This window comes from Lepisma saccharinum, chromosome 3, assembly GCF_977018435.1.
Source record: "Lepisma saccharinum chromosome 3, izLepSacc3.1, whole genome shotgun sequence".
In the NCBI taxonomy this organism is placed as follows: domain Eukaryota; kingdom Metazoa; phylum Arthropoda; class Insecta; order Zygentoma; family Lepismatidae; genus Lepisma; species Lepisma saccharinum.
Window position 1 is genome coordinate 34,002,776 of NC_139231.1, and position 27,923 is coordinate 34,030,698.

The following is a 27,923-nucleotide window of genomic DNA, read 5'->3' on the forward strand; positions in this document are numbered from 1 at the left end:
GCTCAGCATTTTATACAGTGTGTTTCAAAAGTCGCACAACCCAAACTTTGGAAATATATATCATGAAAACCGTAAGAGATATTTACACCTGGTTTTCTGCATTGTAAAGCCTCATCCATTGACATAGTTGTCAATGCTTAAAATTATCAGTTCACTCCATACATAAAATTATATAAATTAATAATTGATGGAAAGCAGCATTCAATTTTTTCCAGAAATGAACTTCTGAGTAAGAAAAATATGTAAGAAATTATCAAAGGGTCATAATTAGACATTTGATGACTGATGCTATGTCAGTCTGTCATTTGCGACCAATATTGGTTATGTGCAACATTTGATGAATTTTTGACTGGCGATTTTATGGGTTGAGTGAAAAGTGCCATTTTTTGAACATATCTCCGTATATGGCAACACTAGCAGGTTGAAATATTGCCAACAGTCGCATGCAGCATGTGTCTATACATTTACGTGAAAAATCGTAAATCAAGATTTTGTGCCGAAATTGGACTCTTGAGAGAATACTAGGCTGCTCCTGGTTACATTGAATTCTCTTCACTCACTTTTGTCGCTACTGTGCCTGTGTTATTAATTGATTCAGCATGGCATATTCATTGGAGCAGTGCGTGTGCATTGCTGAAGAGTATTTCACTACTCATTCTTACACTTATGTGCAAGATGTTTTCCAAAAAAAATGCCCTGCTTCTGCTGTACCTCACAAAGCAACTGTTTTACAACCAGTCAAACACCAACAAAAGATCCCTTCAAATTTTTTTCAAGAGTTGGTATTTATTGTTGAAAATTAGTTCTCACATGTTTTCAGCAAATTAACAATGTTTCTTTTTTAAATAAAGTAATTGCTATTATGTAGATAAATGCTAACATAAATTTATGAACCCAGTGATAGCCTACAGGATTCGTTTAGTGCAGAAAACCCGGTGAAAATATCTCTTAACGATTTCTGATGCAGATTTTCTAAGTTTGGATTGCGCGACTTTTGAAACATACTGTAGTATGCACAATTGCTAGTAGGTGGTTTCCTGGCACCTGATTTTCAGAGCTGGCGCCTAGCTTTAAGGTAAATTTTTCGAGCACTGCACATGATATTTTTGTAGTCTAAATTACCTAAAAATTAAGCAAAATGTATACCGTATTTACTAGGGCTGAGCAGATACCGATGCAGATGTATCGGTATTGGAAAGTATCAGTTGGAATTTATTTGCCGATACCAGCAGATTCCTTTCCGGCATTTTAGTTTTTCTCAGGGTATGTAAAAATGTCACCTGACACTTTCACGGAGTCTAATTATCACACTAAAATTGATCAATATTTTGAACAACTTTGAAATATTAAAATTTTCAAGGATCAGTATCGGTGGGAATAGATTAAGAGTATCGGTATTTTTTTCAAAGTGGTATCGGCTCAGCCCTAGTATTTACTCATGTATAATGTGCACTTTTATCCAAAATTTTTGCCCCCAAAAACTGTAGTGCATATTATGCACTAAATAATTCAGACAGCAAATACAAATTACCAGGTTGGATTTTTATAATGTCGGAGTCCCGTCACAAAGGATGCATATCAGCAGTATGTGTTGGGCAAGAAATAATAGAAAATTACTTCCTGAGCTCTGCAAATCCATAACATAATTTGATCTTGGATTTCTTCTACTACAGAATAAACAAGGTGGTTACAGAAGTGAAAGTACTGAGATGCTAAACACAGTGGAGGGAGAGGGGGAAGGTGGTGTGGGCTGGTGATTCATTGTATAGACAAGATGATATTCTCCCATTGGTCCACACAGCAGCAGGCGACTCACTGAATAGGCATGATGTCATGTGCTCTTGATCGGCATAGCAACAGCTTTACGACCTAACAAACAAAGCTATTTCTTAAACCTGAATTGTACTGCACATTAATATAAGATGTAACTGTTTGTTGCTTTTTCCCATCAAAAACCAAAGTGCGCATTATACGAACCTTGTCCGGAAAGTAAAGATACAAACACATTTGCACGTTAGGGAAAAATGTGTACCAAAGTTGGCAACACTGGCAGTAACCGTGATCCATCCGACGAAGATTAGAAGTGAGTCGTCAGTGCTGCGCTGAGTCTTGTGCGAGGAACACGAATTGGAAATGGCAGCGGCGATACCGAATCCCGCGAAGTGCACGCCGTGACCAGGTTTTTGCAGGCACAAGGAAAGCGTCCATCGGAGATCCACCGAGAAATTGTGACTGTGTACGGGAACGTAATGAATCGTCAAAATGTGGCGAAATGGCGCCGTGCCTTCGCAGAAGGTCGATGTGATGTTCATGATGAAGAGAGAAGTGGGAGGCCGTCCATGATCACTGACGACCTTCGCAATCGGATTGAAGCAGAGGTGCATGCGAATAGGTGGGTGACAATTCGAGAATTGTGTGTGATGTTTCCTGACAGTTCGAAAACCACTATTCATGAAGTTGTGAGTGGGTTAGGGTACAGAAAGTTGTGTGCACGCTGGGTCCCAAAACATTTGACTGACGAACACAAAACCAAACGACTGAGATATGCACTGGACTTTCTTACTCGCTACGCAGAAGAGGGAGATGCATTTCTGGACTCCATTGTGACAGGTGATGAAACATGGGTGTTCCACCATACGCCTGAATCCAAGCAGCTGTCACTGCAGTGGCGCCATACCCATTCTCCAAAAGCCAAAAAATTCAAAACGTCAATTTCAACCTGCAAGCTGATGGCAACCGTTTTCTGGGATCGCCACGGCATCCTGCTGGTGGAATTCATGCCGCCTGGAATAACGATTAATGCTGAAACCTACTGCCAGAATTTGAAACATCTTCGACGTGCAATTCAAGACAAACGGAGAGGCATGTTGTCAAGTGGAATCCGCTTTATTCATGACAACGCCTGCCCCCATGCAGCGAATGTCACCAAGAATCTGCTTGCACAGTTTCAATGGGAGGTCCTTCACCATCTGCCATCCAGCCCCGACCTTGCACCCAGCGACTACCACCTGTTCCTGTACCTCAAGAAAAATCTTGGTGGAAAACACTTTGCCGACGACGATGAAGTCAGGGAAGAAGTCACAACATGGTTCCAGATGCAGGCGGCAGATTTCTATGATTCAGGGATACAAAAACTTGTTCCGCGTTTGAACAAATGTTTGGACAATGTGGCACTTATGTGGAGAAATAGCCTCTGTATCAGTGTATCAAGTGTAACTTTAGTTGTGCTCAATATATTTCTTTTATATCTTATTTTTGGTTTGTATCTTTATTTTCCGGTCAAGCCTCGTACATGTACACGCATTACACGAGTAAATATGGTAATTTTCAATATTTTTGCAATAGTAAAATTGCAATTAAAAGCATTATCTTATGTGTAATTATGGATATTTCAAAGCCAAATGCTGGTAGATTGCCAATTGAAAACTTGTATATTAAAATTTATAAATATTCTGAAATACTTTGTGAAATTTTCAAGTATTGGTATTGGAGGGAATCTGTAAGTGGTATCAGCTCATAATTTTGTAATTTAGGATGGTTTTCCATCTCCACATTACGTGCAATGACAAAGATGAATGATAAACACATGAAATATACAAAAAGACAAACAAAATAAAACACCATGTTCTCGCTGGGAGCTAAACCAAAAGCGAGACTGTGAGTTAACCACCTAGGTTGTTGAGTCACAAATTCAGCACTCATTTCAAGTTGAAAAAAGGTTAAAGGCATTTAAGAATACAGTATGCTGTATAGAAAATACAAGTAATAAAGGATACCCGGTGGAGGCACAAGTGGTTCGGATCCCACTTTAAACTGTAGGTCCAGTCCCGATTAGCCTTACTGTGCATAAAGTGGACTTAAAATACCAACTCAAAACCAAAACCAAACAAGTAATAAAGGTGGGTCATTCCACGTGACATCACCAAATTGAAAGACAAAAAGTTGCTTCATAGTCACGGATTTGCTTTCATTATTATTTCTTTCTTTTTTTGCTGATAGATGCTTGGTCCAGTATGACAAATATTAGACTTGTCCAACAAATATGTTGAAATTTCAGAAATTGAGTGGATGGACGAAAACACCATATGACAAAATATGACACATCTCGGAAATTATGTGGAATATTGTGATGATTTACATATTATTATAGAGAAGGAGGACAGTTCTAACAGAAAATAACTGTGTTATCATTCTCACCTTCTCAGGAAGTAGAAAAATCTTTGTGATGAAAAAGCACTCAACTTCCCAGGTTTTACAAGGAAAATTGTTACACAGCATAATCAATACATGCTCAACATAATATTAAAAAATCAGAAAGATAATATTGTTCATGATAAAAATATCACAGGTTTCAGTATTCAATGTATGAACCATTGTTTCTACTGGCACACAGTTATATTTTTGAAAAATGGTCCTAAAACACTAAAAAAAATTACCACTAATATGAGTACACATAATATTGTTAGAAATGTTGAATACATGACCACTTTTAGCTCACAGAAATTGTACTAAGACCAGAGTTTTTGTCCAGAGTGAATATGGGTCAGTCCATACTGTATGGTCCAGGATAGGTTGCTTGACCAATTTTTTTAAAAAATCATATTTTTGTTGTTCTAACCCCTATGCAAGGGTAGTTGAAAGCACGCATTTAGTTTTCTCAAACTTGACTTCGTTTAAAAATGGTGGCCATTTTTTGTCTCATGACTTCCATCATTTTAGGCATTTGCAGACAGTTGTGATAATTATGAAAACTCAGCTAAGGCCCGATTGTATAAAACGGTTGATCCTCGATTAGCCAGTAAAATTGATCTGCAGTCACGCTGAACTCTGATTTTGTGTTGTATAAAAGTTGAACTGAGATTCAGTCCCTGCGATCAAAGTTGATCCGCGATTTTTCTCCGATCAGCAGACATTGACCGTAGTTCAGCTGTTGTAACATGGCTGTACTAACGAATATTGGCTTGTAATATGTTTTGCAAGTGAACGTATGTGGCAAGACGGGAGAATCAATTCATGAAATCCAGTTTCCATAATAATAAAGAAGAAGCATGCACAACGAGGTGAACAATGATAAATATTTCTTCCATTTTTCTTTCTTTCCATATATATCGTGTGTCATTGTTATTTACTGTTCGAAATACCATGTATTTTTTCTTGAAATTTGCCTTAAATGACTGCAAGAGCATATTGTAACATTGTTTAATTGCACGATCAGAGAAAAGTAACTTGAGAACAACCGAGAGTTGATACAAACCGAAAATAGACCCGCTTACATTTTCTTGTTGATATGATATCATTGTAAAACTTGCGTTGGAATGAAGAGGGAGTATAAAAATATTACCATTTTGCTTTACTGCATCCAGCCAAATGTTATTGCAATTCAATGTTGTCCGCAGAATGGAACAGATCATGTAACTTTGGTTGTAGTTTATATATCTACTGCTTTATGAACCGAGCATGTTGCATTTTAGTTGGTAAAGCTTTCTCTCCTCCTGATATATAAATCACACATATTTTATTTTGAATATTATTTGTTTTGTGCATAATTTATATCAGAGAGGACAAGTGCACTGTTGTTTCAATATTTCTTTCCATTCGGGAAAATGCAAACATATTTTACATTTCACAACGTAGGCTATTCAAGTGCAAGGAAAATTCTGTATATTACTTACAGGAACTAATGGTCCACCTGTAACATGTTGTCGTGTAATCACAAAATAAATATAACAAGCATCTCCTTACATGACAATAGCTCCAAATCTGAGTATAAGAAAGTTGTTATATCTCTATTTAGCATTAAAAAGAAATGCATATTTTTTTAAAAAATTCTATTTAGGCAAGCATATTTTCTCCCCTTTGCAACCGAGAACCGATAGTTGCTTTCGTTGTCAAGGACAAATCATCCACGTGGAACGTGCACAAGCAATAAATGGCCGTTTAGTATGTAATTTACGTGATGTTACTAAATTTGTAACATGTTCGAATATTTACTACATCCAGCACCTCAGATTTATTCTTTATTCAAATATTAAATACATCCATTTTCCGAAACCGACTTTAAAATGTTTGCTGTTTATTTTGGACAATTGGCAACATCACAGGCACACTAGCGGCATGTCTGGATTTGCCATGTTGCCAAACGTATTTCTTTGACCCAAGATCAGGATTTGACCTAAGATCGACAGTTAGCTTTATACAACATGATAGAAGCTTGAACTTAGTTCACTACCGGATCGTAGGTCAAATCTGATCTCCAGTTAGTGATGTTTATACAACCAGCCCTAAGAAAAGTGATGGAAAGCTGTGGTAAAAACATTGTTTTCAGTACACTGCACTTTATTTTATGTTCTGTACTTTTTTTAAATATATCTAATGAAAATGGCTGAAAATTAGGGTTAAAACTGATATTCAATTTTGAAGAAAAATTAAAGTTTAGGATTTTCTTTAGTAGGGAAGCAATTTCATATCAGGAGTTATAATTTTCTTAGAGGAGACATATACATTCAAAGTTTTGACAGAAAATACTTGAGCTCTGCTACAGGTTTTTTCTTTAGTAATAGCTCTTTGATATTGCTTGTTTTTAATTTTCTTCAAAATCTGAGCCCCTATATCTCTGGTGGGGAACCTAATAGAAATTTGATATTTACATCACAAAGAGGTACATGTAAAATAAATTTTGTGATTGATATTCCATGGATAATGGGAAATTTTGGCAAAAAAGGTAAATTTGTTATTGGTTACAAATAAATATTTACTTTTAATGAACCATCATGTAATTAAAATTATTGTATTTATCATGCAAATGGAATGGCAAGTCCGTTAGTAGCTATTATGAATGAAAAGATGCGTAAGGCAGAGGTTTGTCTGAACAGGTTAATACATGAAATCTGAGACATTTCTGATTTTATATTATATTATGTTGAACATGTATTGATTATGCAGTGTAACAATTTTCCTTGTGGTAAAACCTAGGATTCCCTATCAAACAATTACCTGAAGTGGGGTGTTTTTTCATCACAACATATTACTTTCTTTAAAGATTTTGTGTTTAATTTGGCAATGAGCATGTCATAAGCCTAGCCCAAGCTATGTTACCTTGTTCATCTGCTGGGAGATGTAGGGCAGGTTGTACTAAGTTTTACCCAGACTTCATGAAGAAAGGGCAATGCGAAGGCTGAGATTTTAACATGGAACCTTTGGTGGTGAGATAGAGATATGGCTGGTAAATGTTCTCGGAACACAGGCGGCACACAAGCAAATATCATATTAACGTACAGAACCTAGTACTCACCTGAATACTTGTTTATTTCGTCCTGAGTGTGCCCACGAGTTAGAAGATTACGGGCAGACAATGGGGCATCATTGATTTCAACTTCTGCAGTATATAAATCTCCTGCTGACTTTGTGTTTCCTCCCTGCAAAAGTTAAAAAGAGTTTTTTCCTGTTCGAAAAGCAACAAAAATATTACCATTTTCCATCTTTCTAGTGTAAGATCCAAGAGCATTTGAACGATGAAGATAATATTTTTTCTTTCACTAATTACAAGTTTTCATAATAGTGTTCAATTCTTGAATAGTGTCTGTCACATGGTTTGGGACTGGACAGCAGGGATCACCAAACTGTCCATCGTTAGTTCATGCAGATATTTTCGGTGGCTCTGGGTGTATACAATTTTGTAAAAATACAATTCTCTGACTTTTCCAGGTTTCCCAGACAAAGAACAAACATTTCAAGACCAAGACATTAGGGCAATATGTGTAAAAAGGTCACTATAATTTAGCTAAAATCCCACTTAACCAAGTTTTTAGAATATTCACTTCAGATGTTAAAAGTAATAAGAAGGGAAACTGAAACTGACTGTTGGATACGGGTATCAGGAGATTTTTACATAATAACTGCCACGTATTGACCAATGGTTAACGAAGAATTATTTTTTGTGTAAAAATAATACAGGGTGTCCATAAATTATCTTTACAACTTTAGACTTTAATAACTTGAAAACTATACTAGATAATGACAAACGGTTTTCAACATGTGACAAGAAAACTCATAAAGTTTTTTTTATTTTCCAGGTGACGCAGATTTGATGAAAAATGTGGACGCCACAGGAAAAAGCTCATTGTGTAGCATGTTTTATAGAGACGAAGTCCGATACCCAAGTGCAACGAAACTTTTGGACACAGTATGGAAGGGAACCACCATCCCGACCCACCATTTGGGCTTGGCATACGTCATTCATGGAAACGGGTAGTGTTCTCCATAAACAGGGGGTGGGTCGGCCATCTGTGTCAGATGCCAACGTGAACAGGGTGTGGCAGGCGTTTGCAAGGAGTCCGACAAAATCAGTGCGTACGGCGGCCAGAGTGTTGGCAATGCCACGAGCATGGTATAGTTTTCAAGTTATTAAAGTCTAAAGTTGTAAAGATAATTTATGGACACCCTGTATAACAATTACAGCATAATTAACACATAATTATAACAGAATTTAGTAATATATGTATTAATCCTAATGTCTACTAAACACAACCCAAAAATTGCAACAAGAAAGTGGTAAATTCCAATAACCAATTATTGTAGTAGATTTCTACATGAAAATACATAGTTAACAACATGACTCCTTTTCCTACAGCATTTAACATACAACTTCCGACTGCTAACTACCAGCAATACTCAGTTCAGCAAGGTAAAGTATACCTTGTCCACAAAAAATTTAGCATCTCTTGGTTGTCCCTTTTTTCTTTATTCAAAAACCTACTTTTAGTGCACTACTACAAAAGTGTCGATTTTCACAGAGAAACAGTCAATTTCTCTGACATTTTCATGACTTTTTAAGGAAAAGTAAATTCCCTCTCTACAGGATTTCCAGACTGGTGAACACCCTGAGGCTACACACTGCAGGTGCTTGCAGCGATCCTGAGATAAACTTTTGCACTGTCATGTTCCCATGGTGACTGCTCCCACACTACATACAGCAGACAGCCTGATCAATATTTCAAGATGTGATGATAACAATAATTCTCTAATACACTAGAATCATTCTCAATCTCATGTGTAACTAAGCCTAGAGTCCTTGATATTGGCAAACACCTGCGTACCAATAAAGTGCAAGGCAACATACAATGACTTGATCATCATGTCTGATCATAAATTTCAATCTAGTGATCTGTTTTTATCCAGAAACTAGAATTTTCGAAAGTTAAAGATCTTGCAAATAAAAGTTCAACATGCATTTTCTTTATTGCCCCATCCATTTGTCTATTAAGAATGATAATTTCATTTGTTTTTAAAGTGTTTACGAGCCAAGAAATTACCACAAAAATTCAATCCGCGGAATGATGCCAGCCCCAGTGGCAGAGTGGTTAGCACATCATGCTAGGACGCCAGGGGTCCCAGGTTCGAATCCCAGCTTGGGCATGGATGTTTGCGAGTGTCCATTCATCAATTTCATCATATCATCACTCATCCCCATCATAGCATATTAGCCAAAGTGGCACAAAAAGCCAAGTAAAATAAAGCAAATCAATCAATCAAATTAAATGCGGGATGATCTCTGATGTATAGTATCATACCTAGTCACGAAAGTTGAGAACTTAGTTGCCAACATCAAGAACAACAAAAGCAATGTGTACAAACGGTATTAAATTATGTTTTCTCCTTTTAAAATAATGATATCTGAAATAATTTAACACATTTTTATATTTTTGCAATTACATTCAATTCCCATGCTGTTTTTCTACATCTCTAGATTAACATAAAAAGCACAAAGCAAGGTTCAGATTCTGACAAATTGCAACACTAACTGCTACATCAGAAAAATTGTTCTGAAGTCTTTAAAATCAAAGTATTAAAGCAATATCATTTTCAGGTTAATAAAAATACTAATTTACCCCATAATACATAATATAAATATGTTTAATATAATTACAACAAAAACTGACACTGGCGAATTAACAGTTACTTTACAGTATCAGAATGGTCTGAATCGTATGCAGTGTACCCGCCAAATTAATACATGTTATCAAACAAAATGGCTTGGTCACATTTCATGACTGGTGACTACTAATATTGAACCATCATCAATCATGAAAGCTTCAATCACACACAAAGGAATTTATTCTTTTAAAAAGACTATATAATTACAAAAAAAAACATCTAAAACAAGAGCATAAAAATAAAACCTAATATAATTTCCAGCGATGATGACTTAATGACCTAACTGGATATCTTGGCCACATATATACACACAAGTAATTTACCTTTCCTTTGACAACAGATGAGGGTGGTGGCTTCAGTTTTCCTTTAGCAATTAGCATCGCATTAACTTTAGCCGCGGCTTCTGCAGCAGCTTCTAAACTACTCTTGTTGTTCATATCCCTGAAAGGAAATAAAAATTATTCTGGCAACAGTACTGAATGTTTCATGATTTTTCAAAGTTTCATAGCAGAAAGACCAAGTGTTGCAGAATTGTAGAAATGATTGTTCCGGTAAATTTGAATGTTGGTAAAAGTAATTACCACTGTTTAGAGTTCTGAAAATTGTAATTTATTTTTAAAAAAAATACGTAAAATGTATTCCCGAGATACCTATCAACAAGCCATTTTTTGATCATACAAGATAGATAAAGTATTGCAGAATAGTGGAAATGATTGTGAAAGTAAATTTGAAACTTTCTGAAAGTAATTAACATGGTTTGGTTCCGAAAAGTCCTATTTATTGGTGAAAGGGAGATGTAAAAGGTACCTTATGCAAATATCCACACTTTCCATCGACAAGGCATTCCACAGACTACAGCCTGCACAAGGCTTGCAGGGGTGTTGTGCTTGATACCGGCACCATCATGATTAGATGTTGAAAGCATTCAGGAAAATTATTGTAATGCTAAGAGCCCTAAACCTGATCTAGATAGCCTAATCATGAAAAAGCATTTAGAGACATTACTTAAATACTAAGAGCACTAAACCTTCACACAACACATGTGACCTAGATGCATGAACTCAAAATGTATTTCCCCTGAGATTTCCCTGGGTTTTCCAGAATCTTCATTTTTTTCCCAGAGTACTCAATACACAGTTCAATAATTATTTTACGATAGACTTCATTTCCTCTCATAGTCATACCACCCCCATCTATTCTTTAAAAAAAATATTATTTGAACTGATTTTTGTTATTTAGCATTGCATTTCTTCCACTTTTGGCTAATCACAACGATGAGGACAAGTGATGAAACTGCCGAAGAGATATTCACAAAGAACACCCATGCCCAAGCCAGGATTCGAAACCGGGACCTCTGGATTTTATTATTGGATATGGGGCAGATTGTAGGCTAGGATAAAATCACAATGTTTAGCACTATATCCACTACGTGTCCCCTTTTGATGCTAGGGAACATGCTTCTCACGTCTAGGCTAAACATTGTGATTTTATCCTAGCCTAGACGTGAGAAGCATGTTCCCTAGCATCAAAAGGGGACACGTAGTGGATATAGTGAGGAAGAAAGTGGGGGAAAGCATTATAGGAGAATGGGATAGTGAGAGAGTGGTACAAGCGCAGGAAACCATTTGGGACAATGGCTACAGCAGAGTGGGGAGTAAAATCATCAAGATTAGTGAAGGTCTGAATATAGGCTCTTGCTTGAGCCCTGTGCTGGCGGAATTAGTTATGAATGAATGGGAGAAGGAAGTGACAGTGAAAGGAGGAGATAAGTTAAGTCTGTTTTGTAGATATGTGGATGATTGTTTTGGGATATGGAAGGGAACAAAAAGGCAGCTGAGTAAGCTTGTTAAAGATGTAGAAGATGAGAAAGCAGGGATATTCCTTGAGCTCGAAACGGAACAGAAAGGAACATTAAATTTCTTGGATATTGAGATGAAAAAGAAGAGAGGAATGGGGATTGTGGCTACATGGTATCAAAAGAAGTGTTCGGCAGGAGTGTTCTGCCACAAAAGAAGTGATGTGGGTGATGGAACTAAACGTAATTTTATAAGGAATATGGAAGACCGAATAAAGAAGATATGCACAGAGAAAGGGGACGAAGAAACCAAGATTAATAGCCTGTGGGAACAACTAGAAGAGAATGGCTATGAAAAGAAAGACAGACACAACATCAACAGAAGAAGGAAAGAGATAAAAGAGAGAGGACTGGAAGAGAAGGAAGAAAAATAAAAAGAGAGATGGTTTGGTATAAGAAGTATGGGCGATGCCACAGAGAAGATATGCAAAGTGCTGAGGAAAGTGGGTATAAGAACTTACAGGAAGGGAGGACGCACTATTTTAAGTATAGCCAGCAAGAAGAAGGAAGAAAAGAGAGAGGAAGAAGAGGAAGGGGTTATCTACAAGGTGAAGTGCACAGGATGTGAAAGTGTATATATAGGGGAAACGAAGAAGAGACTTAAAGACAGGTTAAAGCAACACATGGATGATGTGAGATTGAAGAGAGACAGGAATGCCATATTCAAACACACTAGAGAAACAGGACATGAAGTTGAATGGGATTCGGCTAGGCGAATAGGAAAAGAGAAGAGAGAACTAGTGAGAGAATGGAAGGAGGCCAAAGAAATAGAAAAGAAAGGAGAAGACATCATGAATTGGAATGGAGGACTCAAGATAAACAAGGAATGGAAGAGTGTGTTAGAGAAAGTTGAAAGGATGAAGAAAAGGAATGAGGAAAAAAGAAGTATGAAGAAGGAAGGAAGAAGAGAAAAGAAGAAGACCAGAGGAGGAGGTATTCATCCATAACCAAAAAGGCAGGAGGGGAGGGGGAGTGGTATGCAGGTGGTTCTAGACTCTTGCTAATCTTGACCTGCCAATCACCTGTCAGTGTAGTAGACCCATTAGTCAACAACTGTCAGGAGGTGATATGTTTAATTCCTTTGGAGAAATCTTCCTAGATAAGGACTGTCAACTTGATTTGTTGTTGTGTGGCTTGTGACCCTGCTATGTGTATGTAATCTTTCTGTGTATAGTATATTTCATCATTTTAGTTTAGTTCTTCATCTGAGGAAGACCCTGATACAGGGTCGAAACGTTACGTATTAAGTGTTTTTATCTTAATAAACTGCCTCGGTCAGCAACTTATTGGTTTTAGGCTATAGTTTACTTGTGCGATCTATGAGGTTTTGTTAGCCCTGTGAGTCCGGGTGCCAGGCTAACAAGGCTCTGGCATCAGAACTCACAGCCAATAAAATCCTCTGTAGTAAACTATTTTGTAGAGAGTTCATGTGTATTTGTTGTCTTTTAAGTCATCTCATCACCATTCATCTCCATCATCGCAATTAGTCGCATTTCGAAGAAAAGCATCGTTAAATAAATAAAATAAGTCAATGAATCAATAATGGTTGGGGAGGCCTGAGTGCCAATACCAGGAAAATAAAGTCTTATAAAAAATATAAATAAAAATATAAAGGTAAATGGGAAAGTAACGAAATTACATTTTTAGACTCTCAATACTATGTACGAATGAGAAAAACTATTGTTTTGAAAATAACAAATGGTTTTGTAAATACATAAAAAATAAAGTACTGAAGTAAAATTTATGATGGGTTAGTGAATACGTTCCTCCCCGTAAGGGTTAGTGTTGTAGGGTTAAAGACAAAACCCTTGAATCATTTCGTCACAAGCACTAATTGCAGAGGTGAAAGAACTAGTTGATTTTTGGTTCTCTGAAAAAAATTCATATCAGTTCACATTTTGGTACTAATAACAAAACTAATTCAAGAATAATATGGCAATGTCACTAAGATTGAAGATATCTGTGGGGTAAAAGTCCTGAATGTTTAATGATTTTTTGCAAGTTTTAAAGGAGTATTTGGAAGTACTTTAGATTACGGGAAATGGTTGTGGGAGTAAGTTTCAAAGTTGGACAAGCAAATTAGCACACTTAAAAGTTTCACTAAGTAGTATTTACCAGTGAAATTATGATTTGAAAAATAGCTTACCGGAGCATCGGCCCTTTGCATCGAGAAGCTACTCTTGGTGTCCGGTTGTCTCAGACATGGAGTTTTAGTGAATTTCATGAGAGACTTGAAGAGGGCTTTGTGCTTGGGACCAGATATTTTACGTGTTTGTTTGGTGTTGGAAGCATTTGTTACGTATCCAATAGGACCAAATAATGTAAATAGTTTGCCAAAGAGGAATAGAGATGGCAGCACCAGGCATGCAAGACTAAGAATTAGCATAATATATGTGAATAACCTTATAAATAAGAAGAAAGCAAATTGGAAAGATGAAAAGAATAGAATCTACTATAAGATAAAGAATAAATATAAAAGAAATAAATTAATGTATATAAGCGATAAATTAAACCAGTGATCATATGTAAATTGATCAGAAAACTAAAGAAGTCAAAGCACTGATACAAAGTTGTGTCTATGAACAGTTATTGCATCTGTCTGATTGATTTATCATTCCCATAGCGGAAATTTTGTTTACAACAGTGGCAGCACGTTCCTATTGACGCCCCACAGCACTTTTTGGTTGCACATTTCAACCGTAGCACCTACTTGGATGCGCATGTCAGTTGTTTGCACCAAGTATACACTCTGTTGTACCCAGTTAGTGTTGGTGCATTCCAATCGCAGCCACAAGGGAGGATATTAGTATTATTCCCAAAGCTTAAAGGAAAAAGCTGGAAAAGGATAAAGGAATTCATCAAATCGTCAAAACATAAATAAATTGTAATCCAGAGGGAAGTTCACAAAGAAGACAAGAAGGAAGTCCAGATCCAGAACGTCCATTATGAAGGAAGTCCAGATCCAGATCCTCCATATTGAGAAGAAAGTCCAGATCCAGACCGTCCATTAAGAAGGAAGTCCAGATCCAGATCTGTCCATTACGAAGGAAGTCCAGATAGAATATTCAAATAGAGAAAAGAAATAATAAAAAGCATATTGAGATGAAAATTGACTGTAAACGAGAATTATAGAAGAAAGTAGCTTATCATGTAAATATTCTTACTCCATGTATCCTGTGTTTAAATAATATATTTGTTTAAACGTCTCCATTGGAAGGCATCCTGTCTGGTTTCGTTGTCTACAAAGAACCCTACCCTGTAGATAAGCTAGCTGAGGTTTAAGATTAAGATTTATGCTCCTTGCACCAAATGGAGGTAGCACAATTAGGGATGTTTTATTAACCTTTTGATTACAGATACCATTTTGCAGGTAAGACCCCGGTGACCGGGCCGATTTCTAGCAAAAATGCAGTTTAATTTAGATGACTGTAGATCGGAGGCTAATTGCCCTCGACAGACGTATCAAGTACCGATATACGAGTCATTCCATGCCAAATCAACACAGACATGCGCAATTTCCAACCTGACCATCTTCGATTTTCATGAAATTTCAGGAGTTGAAACTATGCATGGAACTTAGTAACTAAGAAAATTTTGAGTCTCGTGCATCTTGTAATTGTTAAATTATTCAAGGTCAAAGTTCACATAAATTGCCCTTCTTGAGCCCGCTTACTTATACTATAAATGTGCTGTAATTCCGCCCCCATTTCGCCTATGAAGCTCAAATAAAGTTTATTGTACAGCGAATTGAACAAGCTTTCCAGTGATATATAACAAGACTACCTTTGGATAAAAATATAATTTTGTCATGTGACCTTGAATATCTCAAAACATGTCATCACCAAAAATCGTGAAAAAAATATATTTGGTCCCTCATGCCATACTCTTATAACATATCAAAAAATCATTCTGGGACTGCAATGGGATCAGAAGGTACAAAATAATATGTGTAACTATGTGACTGATGAAAGCCTCATTACATGAACTATGACGAGTCAAATTTCAAAGGAAAGGGGGTGATGTGATATATCAAATGAGGCTAGAATTTCACTAGAAATGAAGCAGCAAAGATTTCTCCAACATATATTTAACCAGAAAAAGTTACTACTGCATGCTTGTAACCATTTTATCCTCTTCGAGGTGTTAAAAACAAAGCATTAAAATGCTCCTAACGTGTTAGGAACTCATCGAGAACATGCTGACATCTCGGGAGAGAAAGAAGTATACGCACCATTGCATATGATTTTAATCAGCGACATTCACCAAATACTTGAATAGTGAAGAATATTGGGAAAAGTATCTCAAACAATTACGTGACACTTCCTTTGGAATGAAAAATTCTTCAGTGACGAGGCTAATTTTTATGTTCACGGTGAAGTTAATAAAAAGAATATGCAATACCTGTGATTTGATAATCTACAGTAGACAGATTCCAGCCGAAAGGTTGTTGCTGTTAAGCTAATGATGTGGAATAGTGTATGGAGAACGGGAATGGTTGGTCCATATTCAACAACGGAATCTTAAATGGTGAGGGCTTCTTGGATTTGTTAAGTGAACAGGTTTTTCATCCACACTATGTGGACATTGTGGCAATTTCTTCATGGTAAAGTTCTAGGTAGATTGATGGGCAGACAGGGATCTATTAAAAGGCCTGCACATTCCCCAGATCTAACATCTTCGGAGGACTTTTTAACTTCAGAAACATTTGAAGAGAATGGTTCATGCACTAAAGTCCATGATATTGACCATCTGAGAGAAGGCATAGTTGCTGCTTGCGATGATGTTGTACCTGCTACACTGCCAAATGTTCTATGCAGTGGTGTCTTGTGGCCTCAAATTTGGCCGGGGCTTTATTTTTAAAGAATTTAAAATATAATGACAATTCACATGAATTACAAAAAATAGGTATTCTTTTCTTCTAGACTTCAAAACTGGACTTACTTTTTTGAAAGAATTTAAAATGTAATGACAAATTACATGAATTACAACAAAACAGGTATTTATCTTCTTCTAAACTACAAAACTGGACTTATTTTTTTTAAAGACTTTAAAATATAATGACAATTCACATGATTACAAAAGAAACAGGTATTGTTGTGAAACATACCTTTCTACAAACGTTGACTCCTGTTCTTCTGCTCAGCAAATTTTGTTATTACTTTTTCGTTGAAGCCCTCTATGTTTGAAATGTATTCTATCTCTATTGTAAGCAAGTGCCAAGGCATTTGGTCTGTCTTGTCCCATTGTATTTCTTAAGCAGGTTTTAATACGCTTCAATGTGCTGAAACATCGTTCAGATTCAGCTGTTGCCACTGGAGTTATTAAAACTATGTTTGTCATTTTTACTGTTTCTGAAAAGGTACCCTCTAAATAATTTTAAATAAAAAATGAATGCAATCTACTCATAGAGTTTATGTTTTTCAACTCTTCACTACAATAAAGAACACGAAGTTCCCTCTTCTATGAAGGGATAATAAATCTGGGAAGATGCCTCGGTTTAAAGATTGTTCTCTTTCATTATGTCCTCGTAGAGCAAGTTCATGTCAACCACAGAATTTTAAGCAATCGATAATTCTATTTAATATATGCCTATTTTTCCGGACAAATTCATTGTGTCTTGTAATTGACAGCCTATGTCCTTCATCAATTTGTGTTCGAACCTCAACCCTACCAAACTCACTCAAACATAGCGAATGAAAGCCACCAAAACACTACAGAACAACACGCGAGATCGAACGCGACGCAACGGAACTAGCCCCGAATCAGCACTCAAATCCATTGCTCTCTCCCCTCCTCTCTCTGCTAGCATGTGACCTTCACTGTAGCGTAGGTGGGTGTAGGCCACGCCTTCCTTTGCGACGTGCCCCGGAAAACGATAATTGACATCAATGCCGCTAGGAGCGCTGTCGTATGAATTGCAACAGATGATGAATTTACGTGGGTAAAAATCACCTTTTAAAAGACTGTGTGATAGTTATGCGTTATGGTGATTGATAATTACGTGAATACGTCCGTTTTTCTTTACGGGCTAAGCCCCTGAAGCCCCAAGGAACGAGACGCCACTGGTTCTATGTGAGTGTGAGAGACGTCAACGAGTGTGCTCACAGGAACATTGTCAACATTATAATATGAATATATTGTAAGTGAAAGACATGCATATAACTTCTTGCTGGCTAGAGATATATTGGAAAAACCTTCGCCGCTTCATTTCCCGTGAAATTCTAGCCTAATTTGATATATCACAACATTCCCATTCCTTTGAAATTTTTGCGTTTAATTCAATATGGCGGTCAACAATATGCCGGATCTGCGCTTGACACACACAGCTAGGGATCTCCCTGTGCTTAACCTATTTCTTTCATGACAAGGATAACTCCTTTACATTTTGTAGGGGGTGTTAAGGGACATTTGACTCGTCATAGTTCATGTAATGAGGCTTTTATCAATCACATAGTTACACACATTATTTTGTATTCTCATCCCATTGCAGTCCCAGAATGATTTTTTGATATGTTTTAAGAGTATGGCATGAGGGACCAAATATATTTTTTCACAATTTTTGGTGATAACTTGTTTTGAGATAATCAAGGTCAAGGTCACGTGACAAAATTATACTTTTAACCAAAGGGAGGCTTGTTATATATCACTGGAAAGCTTGTTCAATTCGCTGTACAATAAGCTTTATTTGAGCTTCATAGGCAAAATAGGGGCGGAGTTACAGCAGATTTAGTATACCTAACCGGGCTCAAAAGGGCAATTTATGTGAACTTTGACCTTGAATAATTTAACAATTACAAGATGCAAGAGACTCAAAATTTTCATAGTTACAAAGTTCCATGCTTAGTTTCAACTCCCCAAATTTCATGAAAATCGGAGTTGGTCAGGTTGTGGGCTGTGTTGATTTCATGGAATGACTCATAGATTTGGACTATATACAATTTATGCACATTGAGTGTATCAATGGATGCAGGGGGAGGGGAGGAGCTGGAAAATTCCAATATTTCTGAAGAAAAATTGGATTCCCCCCACCCAGGACAACAAAGTACAGAACATTGTCAAAATACACATGTAAATGAATGACCGCAGGCATGTTTGGAGCAAGAAAATAATTGCACTATTATCATATGAGCAATAGAACACAACTTGTACCCCCCAAATGGCATGTCTGTATGCCAATGACTCTAGCCTCAAATTTCAGCGAAATGCAGAGTTACCTTGAAACGACTGTATATTGAATGCTAATTGCCCTAGACCGATGAATCAAGTACCGTTATATGCAGAATGAACCATAGAATCGGAGTATATACAATTTATGCACATTGAGTGTATCTATGAACGCGAGGGGAGGAGCCAGAAAATCCCAATATTTCTGAAGAATATGCCCTTTATTACCCCCTTCCCATCCACCAACCCCCCTCTTTTGCATACACTGAAAGCACTTACGAACTTGCTGCTACCGATCAGAAAACGTTTCCCAACTCCAAGTAAGTCTGCATTATTGTCGTGGAACTAACATTCCGGCCTTTATTGTGCACAAAAATGCTTTTTCCCCCTTCAAAGCCTGCTTTTTGTATGGAATAACAATAAATTTCCAGGGATGTGCAACAGTCCTTACACCACATATATGTGTTAACAATAGTATATAAAAAAATCGCAATTCCAGCGAATAATAGCGACATTATGACGTAAAACTACAAACATGACAATGTATCTATTTATAGATACGTGGTCACCTGGGCTTTACCGAACTTATCTATTTACAGATATGTGGTAACGAAAAGGTTAATGCTAAGAAACCTAAACCTAATATGCCTAACCTAACACTGAAATCATTTACTAATATAATACTTCTTCGCATCCCATGCACGTTAAGTGGATATGACAGCAGCAGCCTGTACCCAAAACAAGAGTGAACGAATGGCTGTTAGCAAAAAAACATATGCAAGTGTATGGAGGGAAAATCATTGCCAAGATTCAGTAAGTAATCACTAAAACCCTGAAGTATGTGTTAACAGATGTAAATAGAAACTGAACCATGTGTGTACCATGATTAATTGTGAATTTAACAATTGGAACTTGGATGCAAACATTGTCACACTTTTGAGAAACAGAAGTTTTGGACACAATAGCAATTAATCAGTAATGCAAAATAAAGATATATCTAAAGCCTATATCTTCAAAGCAGTTTGTGTAAAGCAAATTACTGAAGTTGTAACTATTGGTGTCTATTGTAGATAATGTTATCAACAGGTAGGAGCATATTGTAGTTCTTCAGATGTACTTCACAGGGACTCATTGATCAATGTATCTCTTTCTCTCTCTCTCTGTGTGTACAATACGTACACAATTTAGTGTCGGCAAGTATTTTCATACTTTACATCATTCCATTTTGAATATGTGTAAAACATGTTGTACATGAAAGTTATACATGTTATATGTACAAAAATAATAATATTCGAAATGCATTTATCATGAATTTCCTGCCATTCAATAATACATTGTTTTCCATTATAAATGAATATGATTTTTTTTATATGTTTAAAATTGTTTGTTCCAACACAAATGATTTAACACCGAATTTATGGAAAATACTGGAGAATTGGGCATTAGTAATACCTCTAGTTATTATTATATTTAATTATGTCATATTTATTCATTATCATTTCTTTTAACTTTTTATAAATTAATTTTCATTCTGTAACAATCATGTATGAAATCTTATGTAGTAATCTCTCCTTTTGTGTATGATAAATTTCATGTAAGTTTTTAGGATATATCATATTCTTAACAATCATATATTGTAAACTATTTGTAGACAAAACTCTCAATACTCTCTCTACGTCTTACCCTTGACATTTTCCATGCATATGTATCACAGATTTCTGGAATTTTTTTATTATTATTATTATTAAATACTGTTACTACCGTGAAAAAATATCTTGCCATTGTGCCGGACCCTGTGGCCGAGTGGTTAGCACATCGTGCCGCGATGCCAAGGGTCCCGTGTTCGAATTCCGCTTGGGCTTGGTTGTTTGTAAATGTCCATTCATCAATTTCATCATTTCATCACTAATCCCCATCTTCGCAAATTATCCAAAAGGCACAGAACGCGAAGTGAAATAAACTAAATCAATAATAAATAATAATAAAATCTTGCCATTGTAGGAGTTAGTGTATTTCTTTTCGGAAATGTTGAACAAGAATAATGACCCAAGTTCTGATTGTTTAATTCCAAATTTATCATGGTACACACATTTTTTGCATCGCTCGATTTCTAATTGTGTCTGTTAACATGTACTTCAGTGTTTTAGTGATTACTTAGTAGTGCATGTTTTCTGGAGAACAATTTTTCCCTTCTGTATACTCATGTGTGATTCTTTGCTTGCGAGCAGCCATTTGTTTACTGTCATCTTGGATGTGAACTGCTGCTGCTATCTACTGTACTTCATGTGCATAGGGTGTAAAGGGGCATTTTGTCGCTAAATGCTTTTATTGTTAGGTTAGGTGTGTCAGGTTTAGGGCTGTTAGCATTAATAAAATCCTAGGTCAGGTTGATCAGGTTTAGGGCTCTTAGCATTAAAATATCACCCCTATATGCTTTAAACACCTGTAAAATGTAGTTTCAAGTATGAAACTCCCTTTGAGCCTCTCAGTCAAATCAGCGAAAACTTATGTCCGAGTGAACTGAAACCAAGAATGCCTGCTCCTGTCTGCTACATTTCATAATTTCTCTGGTAAATAATACTTAGTGAAGCTTTTAACTGTGCTAATTAGTTTCTCCAAGCTTGAAACTTACTCCCACAATCATTTCCAATATTATAAAGCATTTTCTTATACTCCTATAAAACTTGCACAGGACCAAGTTCCGATTGTTTAATTCCGATTTCATCATGGTACACAGACATTTTTTTATGGTTCGACTTCTAATTATGTCTCTTAACACATATTTTGGAGTTTTAGCGATTACTTATTGTGTGTTGGCTTGAGAATGTTTTTCACACTGTGGTAGCTCAGTCGTTAGGACGTCATCTTATTTGCATTGACTGGCAAAAATCACATCGTGCAGGTGACTCATCCCCCCTACATCCCAGATTTGTCACCCTACGACTTCTGGCTATTTGAGATTCCAGACTGTCGATGAGATTCAAGTTAATACAATGAGGCAGTTATTCACAATTACAACACAGAACTTTGCAGAATGTTTTGAACAGTGGAACAGATGCTGGGAGATGTGTGCAAGATCCCAAGGTGATTACTTGGCACAAAGCACTAAGGTTACAGGTTTTTGTTTGAGTTGAACATTTTTCATTTGATTAATTTGTTTGATTTACATTATTTTCCATTGCTTTTCTGTCACTTTTGGCTAATTGCAACAATGATTATGAATGATGATATGATGAAATTCATAAAGGGACACTCACAAAGAACACCCATGCTCAGGCTGGGATTCGAACCCAAGACCCTTGGCATTGTAGTGTGGCGTGTTAACTACTCTGCCATGAAGGTTGGCTTGAACACTTTTCAACCAATATTACTGTGCATAAAATACAATTTCAAGCACATGGTATACAGAACAAACATTGGAGCGATTTTACAATACCGGACAACTCCCCAATTTCATTCATATTTGGAATACTCAATAATTTAGGGCTCCTAATCACGAATCTGCAGTTAAAACGTCACGTGTCGAATTTGCAAAAAAAGTGAAATTGAGTGGTCCAATCAATTTAATAATTGCTCATTATTTACCGGTAGATTTTGTGTTTCCAATACCTAAAAAAAATATATACATTCCTGATATTACTACGATCCCAAATTTTAACTATGTTTGCCTAACCTAACCTTACCGTGAATGGTTTTTGGGGCTATGCGTGAATGGTTTGCACCGTAAAAAATGTCAGTTTCGTAGCACTCGACAAATTGTAACTACACAATCATGATTAGGAGCCCTAAATTATTGACTATGCAAAATATGAACAAATGCCCTGTATTATTAATATGTACCCAACTGAAAGTTACTAAAAAAACTTTATTTTCTACCTTCAGAGTTGCCATCTTCCTCACACACACACCATGCAGATTACTGAACAAGTGAACGCTACGTTGAACAAAAATGGTTTCCATCCTTGTATACGGAAAACGATCGCGGTAATTGAAAAGCTTATTTTACAACTTCTACACGTCAAATAACAATTTCAACAAGTCACCCCCACATGTTAACCTCAGATACTTCATCAGGACCACATATTTCATGACTATAAGAAGTAGGATAGAAATTACAGAGTTGTCTGGTATTGCAAAATCTTACCAAAACATTTTCACACTTATGGCATACAGAAGTTTACAAGTGTAGAAAATATCAACTAATCTGTAATGCAAAATAAACTAAACATATACCACAAGTCTTCTAAGAAGCTTGTGTGTAACAAGTAACTGTAATTATAAGTGTTCATTAGTTTTAATTGTTATTATCAACAGGGAGGAGCATATTGTAGTCCTTCAGATACAGTTCAGTGTAGTGTCAGTGGCGGCCGGCGGCAACTATGATGGGTAGTGCCAACGTGATCAAGAAGAAAAAAAACTCCCAAATGCCCCCCTTCGCCCCCTCCTTGAGGTTGCACCACTGGCCAATATGTTTATCCTTGTTTGGTAACATGGACAATGTGTGTTTAATCTTCACTCACTAACCTATCTTTATACACTACAGGACACTTCCCTAAAAATATAACAATTACAAGAGAAAAGGAAAAACAAATCCTATCACCTTCTCCTCCTTCATGCACACGTATTCTAACTGGATGTCAAAAATATCTTTGTTATGAAAAGAAATTGTCGAAATGCCAAAGGAAACTCACATCATAGGATTTTTTACTTTCATATTTTTAAAAAAGTCAGCTGGGCCTTTGGTGCATCTATCTATTATCAAAAATGTTCATTTAAATACTAGGTTCGTTTCTCCAAAAGTAGGCAGAAATTACTTCCCGTCTTACAAATCAGTCATATTTAGCGACTATTCTCTGAAGGTGGCAACTGTGTCAACACTGCGAAAGTTCCCTCGCCGTGCCAGGGGAAGACGGGTACGGTCTCTTATGGGCTAACCCTGTCACCTGCCACTTTGTTCTCGGCTCATGGTGGAAATGTTCCTCGCTGAGACTTCTTCAACCCTCTGCACGTGTGTCAACTTGGTTAGGTCCATGGGTTAGGCCAGCTCTTGGGCAGCATGGACTGTTGCCTCGCAAGGGTACGACCGAAACAGCTAGCGATGCAGTGAGGAGGTTTGGGCAGTTGTCACGTCAGATTCACCGATTGCAAGACTCGAATCTCCTTGTCTGTAAACTATCAATGTATTCATTTAACAATACTTGGCGAGGTATGCGTTTCCTCTAAGGGTAGTGCCATGGCACGGTGGCTCTACCCCTTGAGCCGCCGCTGGTTCAGTGCGACTTCATGTTTACCAGGTGTGTGAGAACCATGCTATTCCCCTTATGACTTCATTAAGTTCCTTTATCATCATTTTAGGAATAAGTATACTATTTGTAACATATTTATGTGTTGGATTGGGTGTTGAGTCTTTATTACTATAAGCATTGTAATTAGGGAACGACTTAAGATGACTGGACCCCTCTCAGATTTTCTTCATATTTGGCACACTCACTAATTGAGGCCTCCTAATCACGAATCTGAAGTTAAAAGTTGTTGGAAACGTGTAGAAATTGCAAAATAAGCAAAAATAAGTTGTTAGTTTTCGGAATGGAAACAGTCGATTTTCGCGAAATTTTTTGTTTCACAAGGAAATATACGTAGTGTGGCTAGAAAAAAACCGGACTGTTGCTACAAAATCTTTTATTGGTTATTTTGTACAATACGAACATTACCCCCTTCAAAGTACTTCCCTGCACTATTGATACAACGCTCCATACGAATCTTCCATTGCTGGAAATCATTTTCTGAAACCATGTTCATGACCTTCGTCGCTTTTGTTTTCACAGATTCTACGGTTGTAAAACTGGTTCCTTTCAGTGCTGATTTGACCTTTGTGAATAAGAAAAGTCGCACGGAGCAAGATCTGGCCAATAGGATGGATGCTTTAACATTGGGATTCCATAGCTAGCCAAAAAAGCCTTGACTGACAATGCCGTGTGGACAGGAGCATTGTCCTGATGAAGAATCCATGACGGTAACTGTTTCATAGATCGGAGACACATTAAAATCGGATATTTTGTGTTTTGCATGGTTCTTACTTACCAATTTTGTATTGCGGAACATAGTTCAAGGTGCCATTATCCTTTTGACACGAAAACAAACACAATTTTTCACATTCTGAGTGCTTTTTTTTTTTTATTCCTTTCTTCGCTTCCGGAACACACAATATGGCAGGCACACCTTGACTCATGTTGTGGGTATGCAGTGTTTCAACCTTCTGCACCGAAAAATACCTACTATCGTGTTAGTCACCAGTGGAAATTATACACTGTGCACGGGTAGCTGATTGATAGCCCCACGAACCATTATGCACGGTAGCTGACCGTTAGCTCCACGAACTATTTCCGATAAGGTTAGGTTAGGTTTGGTTACGTTACGCAAGCATAGTAAAAAAAGGGGGGTTGAAACACTGACAGGGGCTTATGTCATCAAATGTACGCAGCATACAGTTCTTGTAGGGCAACCAAATGAAAGCAATGGCAATTTTAGATTGGTGAGATATTGATTTTCCGGTCAAATATACTCCACGATGAAAGAAAATACCTCGACGAACGTTGTAAATCGTGGAGAAACTCATTTCCGTAAGTAGTTGCTTGTGTAAAATTGAAGACATGTGTCTCCGATGTATGAAACTGTTACCATCCATTACTTGCTTTTCCACAAATCAGGTCGTCATCTTCTTACTCGCTCATGGAGGCTCGTCAGCACCGTAATGAAATAATGTTGGTTGACAGTTTGACCTTCGGGTACCCAATTCGAATCAATTCACCGACATTTGCAATGTTTGATTCCGTTTTTGATGTGCAAGGCCGTCCAGGATGAGAGTCATCAGCGATCACTTCTCGTCCCTCTCTAACCCTTTGAAACCACTCAAACAATTGAGAGCATGATAAACACTCATCTCCGTACACTTCCTTCAACAAAACATATGTTTGTGTGGCGGATTTTCCGAGTTTCATAAGAAACTTCACATTGATACGCTGTTCCACTTTCACACTTAACATTTTTTCGACGGTTCACTTCCTCCACAAGCTACAGCGGAACTGAGCACCGCACACCCTGGGCAATCACACAGTCGATAGGCAGGATATCACGTTATACACTCATGCACCGCTTGACCTTGAGGCGCTTGCCATTTGTCGACAGCAACATCAATCGGGTCTTTTTCTAGCCACACCTCGTATATATTCCTGATACTACCATGACACAAAATTTTAAATATGTTTGCCCAACCTAACCGAAACTAACATAACCACACGTCAATGGTTCGCAAGTATTTTGCAATTTCTACATCCTGATACTACCACAACACCAAATTTTAACAATGCTTGCCTAACCTAACCACACGTCAATGGTTTGTGGGGCTAGCGCCAATGGTTCGCAATTATTTTGCAATTTCCAATAGTTTCCGACAAATTTTAACTTCAAATTCGTCACTAGCAGGCCTCAATTAGTAAGTATGTCAAATATGAAGAAAATCTGAGAGGGGTCCGGTCATCTTAAGTCATACCGTAATTAGTATTATGCAAATTGGCAAAATATTTGTTGAATGTGTTGCATATTAATTCTGGTTCAGCTATTTCATCATTATTAATTACGAATTTTATGTTATCATCATAGTTTATGGTTATTTTTCGCCGTTTATTTATAATACTCCAAATTGGTTTCTTGTTCATTAGTGGCATTCGCAGTTATTTTCTCTGAATTCTGTTCCTTTAGATTTGAGATAATTTAGATTGCCCGTGGCAAATTAAAACGTTATTACTTTTGGAGTGGCTGGGTCGTAATTTTCCTCTACTACTGATAGTTTATGGGTAACGTGGAACAGATTAAGTCATTCAGTCTTGTGGATTAGAAAGAAAATTATATATTACAAGACTGGGGTTTCATTCTAAATGTTCAGTTAGAGTAAATACTACGGAATTGTTCAAACATATTTTGCATTCAACGTGCAAAAAATTTGGGTCCACCAATTATAAGTTATAAGTTCATAGAGAAGTCGTGCATTAGGTACTGAGTTCACAATTAGTAGCCCAAAATGTCAATAAATAAAAAAACAACAACATAATTCTTACCCTAGAAAGTGAATGGCTAAAACCTTCACCAGGCACTATACCATCGTAAGCGAACATTGGTCCCTCAATTTGGCTAACTGATATATGTATTACAATTATTTCTTATCTCGTCCTTACATCCAGCATCAAACGCATGTGCTTGTTAACACACTGTATCACAGTTTGGTAATGAAAAAACACCAAATACATTAATTCCTTCCATTCAAATGTATAGTTCATACGTAACATCACCAACTTCAACACACATTCACAGTCGCTTCCTATGGTCGCTTCGTTTCCTCCTCCTTTTCTGCTTCACAGAAAAGAAAAGGAACATGGCAAATGTGTTAAGTAGGGTTATTTAACCAATTATTTTTCATTCGACTCGAAAAAGTAAAAATTTTCTCTAAGAATTTTGAATTTTGACTGCAAAAATATTTCGGAACATATGTTGGAATCGGAAAATTAATAGCATTAATTATTCGGGATTCTTTCGGTCCTCCCGGGTTTCTTGCTTCGTGTATCTTCCATTTGCTTTGCTAAGAAGAAAAAGAAGAAGAACGACGAAGAACCGAATGGTTAGCCACTCCAAGTCTTTCTTCGACTGTAGAATTTGTTTTTTTGTGTTACATTCAGCTATATTGGTTTAAATTATTTTGTATGTAATATGAATCATGGTGTAAAAAACATGACTGGATTCACATTCAAGTGTAAGACGAAGATGATATTTGATGCGTCATCTACATAATATTTAAGCCGGTGACACCTGGAGTCCATGTAAAAGCGCCTGTCTTTTAGGTCTATTTTGATTTGCTTTTCATGTGTGTGAATAATGATTATATATGAGAATATATATGCATGTATATTTCTTTTTAACC

General features: G+C 36.9%; 2 protein-coding genes across 8 annotated transcripts in view; one reads left to right on the forward strand and one right to left on the reverse strand.

The window, feature by feature from the left end:
• Positions 1 to 27,329, reverse strand: part of LOC145984967 (uncharacterized) — a 94,562-nt gene extending 67,233 nt beyond the window's left edge. For all 3 annotated transcript variants that reach the window (XR_014441382.1, XM_083118414.1, XM_083118413.1), the window contains exons 1-3: positions 27,067 to 27,329; positions 10,257 to 10,374; positions 7,292 to 7,415 (exon numbers count right to left, since the gene is read on the reverse strand). Coding sequence is in view for 2 of the 3 variants with exons in the window: in XM_083118414.1 (XP_082974540.1) it covers positions 7,292 to 7,415; positions 10,257 to 10,370 (238 nt within the window). In the remaining variant the exon portion in view is untranslated. The remainder of the gene's footprint in view (positions 1 to 7,291; positions 7,416 to 10,256; positions 10,375 to 27,066) is intronic.
• A 191-nt stretch (positions 27,330 to 27,520) lies between these two features.
• Positions 27,521 to 27,923, forward strand: part of Impbeta11 (importin beta11) — a 96,998-nt gene continuing 96,595 nt past the window's right edge. The window contains exon 1 of one of the 5 annotated variants that reach the window (XM_083118418.1): positions 27,521 to 27,623. Coding sequence is in view for 2 of the 5 variants with exons in the window: in XM_083118415.1 (XP_082974541.1) it covers positions 27,821 to 27,822 (2 nt within the window). In the remaining 3 variants the exon portion in view is untranslated. Of the gene's footprint in view, positions 27,867 to 27,923 lie in introns of all 5 variants that reach the window. The other 4 variants (XM_083118417.1, XM_083118415.1, XM_083118419.1 and 1 more) reach the window with 4 other exon arrangements.